The sequence below is a fragment of the Lingula anatina genome, chromosome 2 (genome assembly GCF_051362555.1).
Source record: "Lingula anatina isolate TDL-2025a chromosome 2, LinAna3.0, whole genome shotgun sequence".
In the NCBI taxonomy this organism is placed as follows: domain Eukaryota; kingdom Metazoa; phylum Brachiopoda; class Lingulata; order Lingulida; family Lingulidae; genus Lingula; species Lingula anatina.
Window position 1 is genome coordinate 15,455,340 of NC_141768.1, and position 11,003 is coordinate 15,466,342.

Here is an 11,003-nt window from a genome sequence, read left to right on the forward strand (position 1 = left end):
AGTACAACATTGTTATTATTTTTTACAATTCCCACTGGCTGTAATGCTGTCTTTACACATCAGTAATGGTCTTAATTTTTTTTTTTTCTTTTAAAAAGGTTACAAAATTTTTTAAAGGATATCATGGATAAGGCAATTCACACATATCTGTAATGCTTGGGTGTGTTCTGTTATCTATGCACAAACCCATCCTCAAGTAGTACACATTACACTGAACACAATCTTTCACTGGCTCATCTTTTTGACATGTGGCTCATGAATAGCAAAGGAAACAGAACTGTGCATCATGCACTTGAGCTATGTGAGGAAATTTCTGCCCCTGAAAAACGGTGGGTATAATGGTGCATGCATGCATAACAAAAACATACCCCAGTACTTCATACAGACATGTATATCCTTTCTAACAGTATAAAATTTATACACACTGACAGTATCCTTAAGAAAAAATCATTTTATCTTAAGGGTATCGAACATTTAAAATGTTCAAGCCCAAAAAGGGCACAGTATACCCCATGCCTTACATATCATGTCATACATGTATGTCAGATAATCACATCCACAGTTTCACATACAAATTTTCAGACTACCGTCGTTTGTTTTAAATCTAGTTTTTTCAATGACATTAATTCATTATGTCATTTGTTCATCATTAGCTTTAGCCAGCCATTCGGGTGCATGCTGGGCTATCTTTTCAATGATATTGTTCACCTGAAGACACAGACTCTGAATCTGCTTGTCCCACATTGGTAGTGTCTCCCGATCTGGAAGTTGAAAAGTTAAATTCAACATATATTTAAGACTAGACAACAAACAGACCAATGTGTATAGACTGCATGCAAAGTATACCATTTGAGGGGAATAAGCAGGTGAAGCTGACAAATCCATTCCAAGTTTAAGGTTAAACCCTGTTTAAATAAAACAATACAATGTGAACAAGTTGGACAGATGTGGCTGGAGCCGTGAAGTAAAACTATCTGTTCATCTTAATGTTTAAGATAACCTGTCTAATATATGTTACCTTCAAAATGCAGTATGGAATCTATCTGGTCAATGTACCCATTCATCCTTCCTTCACTGATCATCTGAGAGGCAATTCTTTCAGCCTGAAACGAAGAAATGCAATATGAAGTATAAAGCCCATATAAAAATACACTTCAAAGATATAAGAATGTGGTGAACATATGAAAAAAATCATGATTAATCACCAGTAAAAGCAGTCATGAAGTGAACATCTCTTATGATCCTCAAGTGCAAGATGCACTGTATTGACAGGGCAGCTGAATATGCATTAACTCCAGAGCACCACCCAGCTACCATGTAGTGACATGGTAATGAAGGCAACTGAGTACATGTTTCATATGCCAAAGTGTCACAGACAATCTTAAAAGCTTCTTGCAACATAATATCAAGGAATTGTTTTGTCACATTAGATTCCATACCCATGATTGTATTATTTTTTGTAGAAACCCAATAAAACCATCATCAAGCATCCTTAAATGTGCGCATTTTCATTCAAAAATTTATCAAAAATAAATCTATTATAATATACATAAAGAATCTTTTTAAAAATTAAATTTTGTTACCTTTGTAGGAGGTATTTCCAGCAATGCTCCAAGTTCTTCAAATGATATGTTATTATATAGTTTACTTGCTGAGAGGAGATTATGTTCAATGACTGCTCTGTCTAGAATGGTGGAACCTATAGAAAATAGCACAAACTTACAATACATACACTTACAGGCCCACGAGAGCCTATTTTTTCTTGGTGCTAGATGAACTAAAACCTGTGACCATGCCAAATCGTGTTGATGTGAGAAGTTAGCACCATTTCTAGCCTTAATTCAACAACAAGAACACTGTACTGGCTTTGAGGAAAGAATATATATGTTTTTGTTTGTGAGCTCTACTTACCATCAGAAGTAATGGCCTTCTGGTGAGACTGGAGCAATGCAGCAAACTCTTGTAGGTTACTACTTCTGATTATCCGATCCAAATACCTGGAAATAGTGTTACCTTGGTGAGAAATACTGTGATATCAAAGAAGTCGGTGACTTCTCAATTTATGCATAAATAGGTTATGAAAGTATTTGTTCATACAATTCTAGTATGAAATTTTACCTTATCTTCAAATCCTAATGTGTTCACGGACAAACAATATCACAAGGACATAGCAAAATCCTTGCATGTATTCATAAATTGAATCATTTCTTACATTTTTTCTAGTATCCCAAATATTGGCAACTGCTGGCACCTTTCATCCTTAAACAATGTGGCTAGCATTCTTGACCTCTGTTGTCCTGAAGAAAAGACCCATCAGCAAACATCTCAGTGAAAAACTCCCAAGACCAACACAAGTGCACAAAAACCAGTGAGTGTAATAAATTAGAAAGAACCCTAATATTACACGCTATATATTAAGATCTACATCAGGAAGAGAGGGTTTTACTTGTTAAAAAGCAAAATGAGATTTGTAGGATATCTTCATAAAACTCTGCTAGTTTTATATCCTATGTGTCTACATAAAAATGATTGCAAGTTGCGGGGACGTATTAAATTTATTTATTCTTTAATTTTACAACCTCGTCCATATGTAAAAATAGTAGAGCAATATACATCTTGGTACCAACATTCGACTCCATTTTCCAACAATAAATTAAAAAAAAAAAGAAAAAAAAAAGTCCATACCTGCTGATGCCAATATCGTGCAAATCAGAGCATTTTTCAAAGCCTCCAACCGTTCTTTTTCTGCAATAATACTCCTATAAGAAAGCTCATTATATCTCTGTGCTGCTTCAATGAACTTCCTTCTGTAATCAAGTACTCTAGCATAGCAGGCCTGCAAGAAAGAATTACTCAACAATTTGAATAAGAGGTTCCAGTGGCTTGCTTTACAAAACAACTTGAAGCTTTGCTATGGTTGTTATTTTGCTTAGCACAGACATATTTTCCACTCGAGTTCTTCAGAGAAACAGGACCTAGAACATTTCTAGTGGACCCCAAATATATTCCACTTGAAGTGACTTATGATCACAAATTACCTATCCTACTCCTTTTTCAAAGCCAAGTTCATCCATCTTCCTTAAAATAAAAACACAAATTAACCTTATAGTAGACCTGTAACTCCTCATTCTGAGTATCAGCTTGCAGTAAAGATGCCCTGTTAATATAAGCCTCTGCATTCACTGGATCATCATCCTCTAGGTAGAGCTGCGCAATCTTCAGGTAGGTTTGTAATTTATAGTCTGTTGTGTACTGCCTAAAGCATTAAAACAAAAAAAGCTGACAGAACTTGGCAAAGAAACAAATTTCAATTTGGCTGAAACATCTGCATGGGAATTTTTCTTTTTAATATAATAACTTAATTTTAACTTGTTAAATATCAGTGTAAAATGCAAGTCTCCTTAAGCAGCACTAATACTAGCTGAAAGTGACCAACAAGTCAAATAACACCCAAGGCTTTATAACAAGTTACTAATAAAATAACCCTTCAAAGAACAAGAAGCATCAAAAGAAGAATATCAAAAATATTGTATTCAGTTGTCTTCAAAAAACTTTCACTTTTTAAAACATTAAAAGGACACAAAAGAGGATTTTCGCGCCAAAATTGATTTATCCCGATTTATCCTGAGGTTAACAGTACTTTTCCGCGATTTACCAACCTTTAATTTATCATTCCCGGCACTCGCCATCGCTCTGTAACATTTTTGGAAAATACAATAAAAAGAAAACCTCCGCTTAAGCGGAGGTTTACCAACAACCACCTCCATTTTCATTATTGAGCTCTCTAGACTTCCGGATATCGCGAGATTCTCGTATTGCGACCTAGTTAAAACTAGTTCAAGCTGCCGGGAAAGCACATGGAACAGGAGGCTGAATTAGTTGAGACTCCTTCGAAGAAGGGAAGAAAGATAACAAAAAGAAAAAGAAAACACTCTTTACAAAAGTCAACACCAGAAAAATAAAATGCGCGTAAAACAGTGTATCAGCAAATGTACGACAGGCAAACAATAAACACCGGCGAGGAAGAAGGCAGATGAAAATTAACCTGCTTGCATGGATACGAAGGATCGCCTGGCCGCGAAGTATTTACTGGATTGGTGAGTACCATTTACAATTATGTTTGAGATAAGACACCAGTAAAAATATTTATTAAGCACAGATATTAATGTTTATTTACGTGTGTTCGTTGTATTTCTTAACGATTGTCAGGCTCGTCTGTCAAAATATGCCATGAAATTGTAACTAATCGATATGAGTGGTATCGATAACAGGAATTACAAGTGTTGCTCATATGTCGACTCTGACAGGGTTTGGGTAAGTTTATACAGCAAAGAAAGTTTGGAAATGGACATGGTGGGAGATACTGGTTTCATTACATGTACATTACCATGGCCGGGGCGAATTGTTGACTTACCGAGGGCACATTTCTTGTGCCTCTTACATCTGGGCATACAAAACACAGTAATTAAGACGTATGACCAAGATGCTATTTCTTTAGGCATCTTAATCCCAAAATGAATGTGCAGAAGCTGTTATTGTATATAAGTTTAACTCAGTTTTAAATGGCATGTCAACTATAATTGAAAATATCTTTGAATAGTATTTTGATTTTATATTCTAAAGGCAATTAAGTTTCCTTTTTACATTAAAAATAAATAAATAAATCAGAAAGGGGATATTGCATGTTTATGTTTAGTACATCTGTAAATGGATAAATAGTCCAGAGTAATAATTTAGATCATACAATTTTAACTTTAGAGTCCAACCAGTATTTCGGAGATTAAACCAATATGAAGTGATCAAGAAACTTCAAAATTAAGTTGTAGTTAATACTAGTGCAGTTGAAGATGACAGTCTAGATAATTTAAGGTGATCATATTGAGAAAAATGGAATTTATACTTATTTCAGTTGAATTTTATACTTATTTCAGTTATGTTTTTACATGATTTTTCTCAAACTTGATTATCTTTCTTTTATGTACTGTTGCTTTTTTTTGGTTGCAGTATCAAGGTAACTTTTTCCTATGGGATGCCTGAACTGGAAGAAGTGCAGATGGAATAAGAGGAAGATGCTGAAGAAGAGGGAATTAAAGGATCCTGATGATCCAACATGGGACTAAAACATGTCTTTAGAGTAAGCAGAATTTTAATAAGCTGATATTCACTCATCATATATTAGGCATTATAGGTGCATGATTTCTCTTTTATCAATTTTTTTTCCAAATTGGCAACACATAATGTAAACATAATGCAAGACTCTATTTCTTCCCTCAACTGAAACGAGCTAAGCTTTACCAAAGTATTGTGCACTCAATTCTAGAATATGCCTGCCCTGTGTGGCATCCAGGACTAACTATAGAGCAATGCAAACTCTTAGAGACTGACCAAACTCGTGCTTTGAAGATTATTTTCCCTGACCTACACTATGATGAAACCCTGAACTTGGCAAATATGTGTACTTTATATAAATGAAGAGATCTGTTCAAAACTTTCTTTTACAAAATAACTGAATTCTCTGACAAACTGAATCACATCTTTATTGAGCAATCCAATCGTCTTTTAAGATCAAACAATAGTAACAAAGTGCCACAATTTAAGACCGACAGATTCCGATGCTCTTTTATTCCATATGCACTTTTAAATTTCCAATAGTATTATGTTGTCTTTTATCCTAAGTACAATAATTTTAAAGTTCAATTAGCAGTCTTTTAACTCAGTTTTATTCAAGCAAATATTCACTTTATTTTCATTATAATTTTCTTAACACTATGTACAACTTCAACCCACTGGGTTGCAATCTTAATAAATTATTATTATGATTATTATTATTATTTTGATTTGCTTTTTTAGACCTTAAGGTTATGAACAACTGCCAGTATGATGTCCTGAAGAAGAGTTTTTACATGGAAGAGGAACTCCATGGCTCTCCACCAAAAAAAGAGGAACTTTTCTTGAGGGTCCAAAGCGGGGACGAGTTGGATAGCGAGAGACTTTTCCTGACTTTCGAGTGCTGCTTACAGGATATATTCAGTGAACTCATCTTGCCAATGTGACAAAGCATAATCTGCTGACTTCAAACCATCTAGCACTGACATGTATGCTATAATGCAGACAGATTGGAAATCAAGGTGGTCTTTCCTCCCAAAACTAAGTCATATGCCTGATATTGAGAATAAACCATTTTGGTCCAGCATTTACTTCTTAAATCTAGATGACATCAACTGTATTATGGAATATGGTACTGGTGGCATATTGTGACTTCAACTTGATTTTAAACCAGTGTGTTGTCAGATTTTGTAAGATCACCAGTTGCAGTTTTGTGACTTTGTTCCAGCATAAAATTCTGTATTTGGCAAGTGACTGTATGTCATTTCTTTTAAGACCTACAAAAATGGTTTGAGTGAACACTTGTGCCTGTATTCAATTCTCCACAAAGCCATTATTTAGAATTCATGCAGGGAAGCCATGCCTGTATTTTTTAAAGAAATATTTATACCTTTCTATTTATTCCCTGCACATCTTGGAAAAGTATGTGTGGATATCTTCTGATGAAACAATTTATGTTTGTGTAAGTGGGGTTAGTCCTTTCTCATGACACATCCCTTTGCATGGAGATTTTTGTGTCAGCTCACATGAGTCAATACACTGACAGAGAGGGGATAATTTGTTGATCTGCAATCCTCATGGGTCTGCATGTACATCAGACTCTTAACATGATAGCCCGGCTGTTAATAAGTCTCTCTCAAAAATGTTACCATACTATAGTGTACTGCACAATGTGAAAGTTTGTGAATGCTTGAATGGAAGGCTTATTTATGAAGAAAGCATTAATAAGTACGAAAATAATTATGCATTCTAGCTTACAAAATCTGTGTATGTCTTATTCATTACATGTGACGGGTAATAATAAAGATGATTTGGCCAAATTCCAAACTTATGTAGCAAACTTTATTCTTGTATTTTTGCCAAATATTTGAAATATAAATAAAAGATGTTTCAATATTTAAACTTTTATTTCATTCATAATCTCTACCCAGTTAATGTTACATTGATACTGCAGCTTATGCTTTGTACATAACAATATGTTAATAATAATAACAGTTGGATAGTACATGTTGTTAATTTACTAAAGGCCTAGTTCTTAGAAAAACATGTTCGACATTAAAATATATTCTAAAAAAGTTTTCAAGAATTGCATGAGAATTGAATCTTTAGATGTATTTGGCAAAATTCTTTAATTATTGAAGAGTTGACAATGCCCAGAAAATAAAAGTCCTTGAGGCTCTCTGTGATCTCAGTCTTGGCACTTAAAATACGTGGGCATTATTATATAAAACTGTTCACTCAGTTTTGGTAAAAGGTGGTGGATTATATGGTCATTAGTGCACATTTTTTGTAGCAGTCTTTTGCACAACTTGTCACGCCGACATTGAAGTGAAGCAGTATTGTAAGATTGGAGTGCTTCCTGGTGTGAGTTTTCCAGATATAACTTGAGGCACTGTAATAGTAAAATTACATTAAATGGTTATAAAGAAAAAATGTATTGATATTATCATAACAGCACTATTCTTTAACAAAAATTAACAAATTAGAGGGCATGATCACTACATGATAACCAGCTTTTGATAAAGAAGATGTCTGATTATGGCACAAAATAATTAAATTTAAATAGCTATAGCTGCATTAGATCATAAAGGCCACAAGAAGAAATAACATAATCACACATGGTTTTAAAGAACTGATGTAAAAAAAAATCACACTAATATTCCCCATTTGCAATTAGAATTTTGACAAGCTAATCGATAGTACTAAACCATACCAAATGGCACTGTTCGCCCTCTAAAATAGCAAAAATTTTAAGCGGACCCAGAACCCCACGGCAACTAGAGGGTCGGCTTTGCATCCGCGGACCCCCCCTCCCCCCCCCCCCCCCCCCCACTTCAAATAATCCTGGATCCGCCCCTGTTACCTGGTGTATTGCTAAAATTATTAACATACCTGTTCTCTCCTTCGTGCTTGAAGGGGTGTATCAACCAGTTCCTCCTCTGAAAGGCTAAAAAATTCATTCCTTGTAATCATATTCATTCCTTATAATCATATTCATATATTTATTTATTTATTGTATTATTCTATTATTTTACTCTTTAAATTGCTCCAAAATTAAAATGATTTCCGATTTTTATAATTGGCTAAATAAACTCTTATCTTATCTTATCTGACAATATTAATACATTTACAAATGAGTTACGTGTTGTACAAAGAACACCCTCTATCCCAACTAGTATGTAGTACTCGAGTTACATTGTATATCTCATGGGATTCCCCTGCGGGAATATGGTGTGAGGTTCGTCTGCAAGTACTGGTAGATGACCACATTGAGCAGAAAACGGTATTCTTCCTGGTTTACAGAACTATATATACCTCAGGGTCAAAGTGCACTACCACGCTTCATGTAACTACGTAGTACGCAGTGGGAGTGGTTTGGGGACTTCGAGTGCGTTATCCGAGGAAATGTAGCAGTTATTTACGCTTTTAAACTTCCACTGCTAGATATTTTTATTTCCTGCCACCTTCCCATTTTAAAGCACATCTAGAGTGACTATAACCCGCTTACCTGCAAAGATTCTGTGAACAATTCCTCTTCTTCTCGCCCACGCTCACCTTCGCAGTCGAGTGAGACATGCTGTCTGCATTGTTTACATCTCGTATCTGAGTCGAGATGCCGCGTTATTTCAAACTGTGTCAAGATGGCTGACGCCCGGGGTTCGAAAGTGGACGGTGAATATGATTCTTTTTTTCGATATTGATTAAGGCCATTTACCTGCCATTTTATGCTTTACCCATAGCAATTGTTCTCAGATAAGTTAAATAAGAAGCAATCCATGCACTAAAAAGGCGTTTTTAATCCTATTTTTTGTCCCTTTAATCAATAAAAAAAAACTTTTGGGGATAGTCTGTCAATAATAAACAAGACCCCCTGTTCTCCAAATATGAAAAAGCACCCACTTCTGTCCAGTTTCCATTGGGATTCCCACCAACACACTGGCTGCTTCTCGCCATCGCTGCTCTCTCTCATATATCCCTGCTAAATGTTGCCTCAAGGCTGCAACCTAGAAAATCAAATCAAATATTTCAAAGCTGGTATTGTGTTGAGGACTAAGACTGTTATGTCAAAATGACCACAAAATTCAGATTGTGTGTTCAAGATGTATTTTCTGAAAAAGAACAATTACTTCACAATCTGTGCAGCTTAAGAGAGATGACACTGCCTGAAGAAAGGATTAAAAAACAGGAAAAACCCCTTTTTCACATGATGGGAAGATATAAGCCTTTTTCAATATCCCTTTAAGTAAGTTCTAGATTGCTATACATATCAATTACCATTTAAATTTGAATCATGGTTAAATTTGAGAAACCTACACAGTTTACATTTTTAAAAAGCATGAGTAAAAATGTACCTGCTCTTCAAATGAAATCACCCTTGGCTGAATCTTCTCAAGAAAGAAATGACACACATCTTTGGCAACTTCCTCATCCAGCTGTGTTAGATGATTGCAAAACTCTGTGAGGATTTGGCGCGAAATCACAAGACTTACATTTTCATTGAGCACTAGGAAGGAACAAATAAATACATAAATGTTAAACCAGACAATAAATCAATGACTTCACCAATGATGGTAAAGGTTGAACATTCTCCAACTTATTCTTTTTATGCTACTGACCTTATACAGTGTAGAAGCTAGGGACTGAATGCTGCATTAATATGGCATACATTTCATTTCATTTCAATTCCAGATTGCAACAAGTACATAAATAAAGAAACAGAAATTAAGCCTCTCATGGAATGTGTTTTATCATTAAAGGCAGGAAACACTTAGACTACTAGACTCTGTAAAAACACTTACTAGACTCTGTGAACAGTTTTAAATTCTCCACCAGACTTGATCCTTGGCATTTGCATATGTTCAGAAATATTGCTCTGTACCTAAAAAGTTAATGGGGTCGTTAATGGCTTCAAAATATATACAAATATAAAATCTAAACCTATTCCATTTCTTACATTTTAAATAAAACTTCATGTGAGCATCACAGTTTCACTTTTATCTCAACTGAATATTGAACAATGGCTGGAAGAGAGCCTTCACAGTCTACATGGTCAACTCATTAAGTCTCTGCATTGATACTCCCCAGCACCTACTGTATGTCACTTCCCTGAGCAATGAATTTTGATTGACAATTCAAAAAAAATTCTCTCTCTCAGGTCCACATATTTAAGGTAAGGTTTTTGGATGAATAATATTGTTTTACATGTCGCATTTTCATCAATGGGGAGAAACAATGCAAGTTCATGTATAGTAAAGGTGCAGCTAGGGGGAGGGGGGAGAGTACCGATGCTGGGGAATAATGGTGCAAGGATACAAAGAGATGAATTTCATCGACTTCGGATATTTTGCCAGCAGTAAGCAAGAGCATGGGGACTTAAAACTGAAGTTCAAATGAATCAAGCGTTCCAATAATCTGAATATTCATAGTTCCAATGATTCATTGCATTGTGGCTTTAGCCATTGGTTCGTAGGTTGATTTTGCCAAACACTTCTTAGTCTGTTCAGATCAAGGTTCATTGCTGTGAAGTTCAATGGTGCCTACCTGCAATGCCCAGAGAACAGAAAGCCTCTACATGTATAATTAATTATATTTATCAGACAGTCAAGAAGCAGCCGTGGGTCTACAAAGATTAACCACGTCGCCACAGCTCCTTCTTCTTGTGTGCTGTTGACAAGGCTGATCACTATGTTCACGCTTACTAATGGCAGCATTTCAAAACTATTTCATTCTTACTTTTCTGTTAAATCTTTGTGAGAGCCACCACCAGAGCTCAAAGCGGCGAGTTCCTTTTTCACGTCAGCCATGTTGTTTGTCTTTCGCAACAAACGCAATTGCTCTCATCTCCGCTAGTGGCATTGTGTTGCCAGCTGTTGTTGTATTTGATGTGTTCTGCTAAG

General features: G+C 35.4%; 2 protein-coding genes and 1 long non-coding RNA gene across 5 annotated transcripts; 1 reads left to right on the forward strand and 2 right to left on the reverse strand.

Moving 5' to 3' along the window:
- Positions 1 to 105: 105 nt before the first annotated feature.
- On the reverse strand, positions 106 to 10,991 carry LOC106157436 (COP9 signalosome complex subunit 4). 3 transcript variants are annotated; one of them, XM_013533071.2, is made up of 11 exons: positions 10,840 to 10,991; positions 9,906 to 9,985; positions 9,459 to 9,610; positions 9,007 to 9,110; positions 3,103 to 3,256; positions 2,686 to 2,836; positions 2,213 to 2,297; positions 1,912 to 1,997; positions 1,584 to 1,699; positions 1,019 to 1,103; positions 106 to 761 (listed from the first exon to the last, which is right to left on the reverse strand). In XM_013533071.2, exons 1-11 carry the CDS (start codon positions 10,908 to 10,910, stop codon positions 631 to 633), a joined length of 1,215 nt encoding a protein of 404 aa, XP_013388525.1. In that variant the 5' UTR covers positions 10,911 to 10,991; the 3' UTR covers positions 106 to 630. The 3 variants fall into 3 exon arrangements, with proteins under 3 accessions (XP_013388525.1, XP_086859341.1, XP_086859342.1); XM_087003215.1 differs by lacking the exon at positions 10,840 to 10,991 and adding an exon at positions 10,648 to 10,833; XM_087003216.1 differs by lacking the exon at positions 10,840 to 10,991 and having other exon boundaries at positions 9,884 to 9,943.
- LOC147763422 (uncharacterized) lies at positions 3,584 to 7,002 on the forward strand. The gene is made up of 3 exons (XR_015332677.1): positions 3,584 to 4,097; positions 5,005 to 5,134; positions 5,851 to 7,002. It is a non-coding gene; the product is annotated as an uncharacterized LOC147763422 (long non-coding RNA).
- Positions 6,995 to 8,933, reverse strand: LOC147763423 (uncharacterized). Its single transcript, XM_087003217.1, has 3 exons — positions 8,615 to 8,933; positions 7,999 to 8,053; positions 6,995 to 7,498 (listed from the first exon to the last, which is right to left on the reverse strand). Exons 1-3 carry the CDS (start codon positions 8,680 to 8,682, stop codon positions 7,295 to 7,297), a joined length of 327 nt encoding a protein of 108 aa, XP_086859343.1. The 5' UTR covers positions 8,683 to 8,933; the 3' UTR covers positions 6,995 to 7,294.
- Positions 10,992 to 11,003: the final 12 nt, after the last annotated feature.

Excerpts from the sequence above, each read along its gene's own strand:
- LOC106157436 (XM_087003215.1), bottom strand. The coding sequence starts at position 10,817 with ATGCTGCCATTAGTAAGCGTGAACATAGTGATCAGCCTTGTCAACAGC. Across the intron at positions 2,837-3,102 it reads AGTTACAGGTCTACTATAAG|GCCTGCTATGCTAGAGTACT; the intron begins GTTAATTTGTGT and ends TCTTTCTTGCAG. Across the intron at positions 762-1,018 it reads TTCCATACTGCATTTTGAAG|ATCGGGAGACACTACCAATG; the intron begins GTAACATATATT and ends TTCAACTTCCAG.
- LOC147763423 (XM_087003217.1), bottom strand. The coding sequence starts at position 8,682 with ATGTCTCACTCGACTGCGAAGGTGAGCGTGGGCGAGAAGAAGAGGAAT. Across the intron at positions 8,054-8,614 it reads TGTTCACAGAATCTTTGCAG|CCTTTCAGAGGAGGAACTGG; the intron begins GTAAGCGGGTTA and ends TGAATTTTTTAG. Across the intron at positions 7,499-7,998 it reads AAGCACGAAGGAGAGAACAG|TGCCTCAAGTTATATCTGGA; the intron begins GTATGTTAATAA and ends TTACTATTACAG.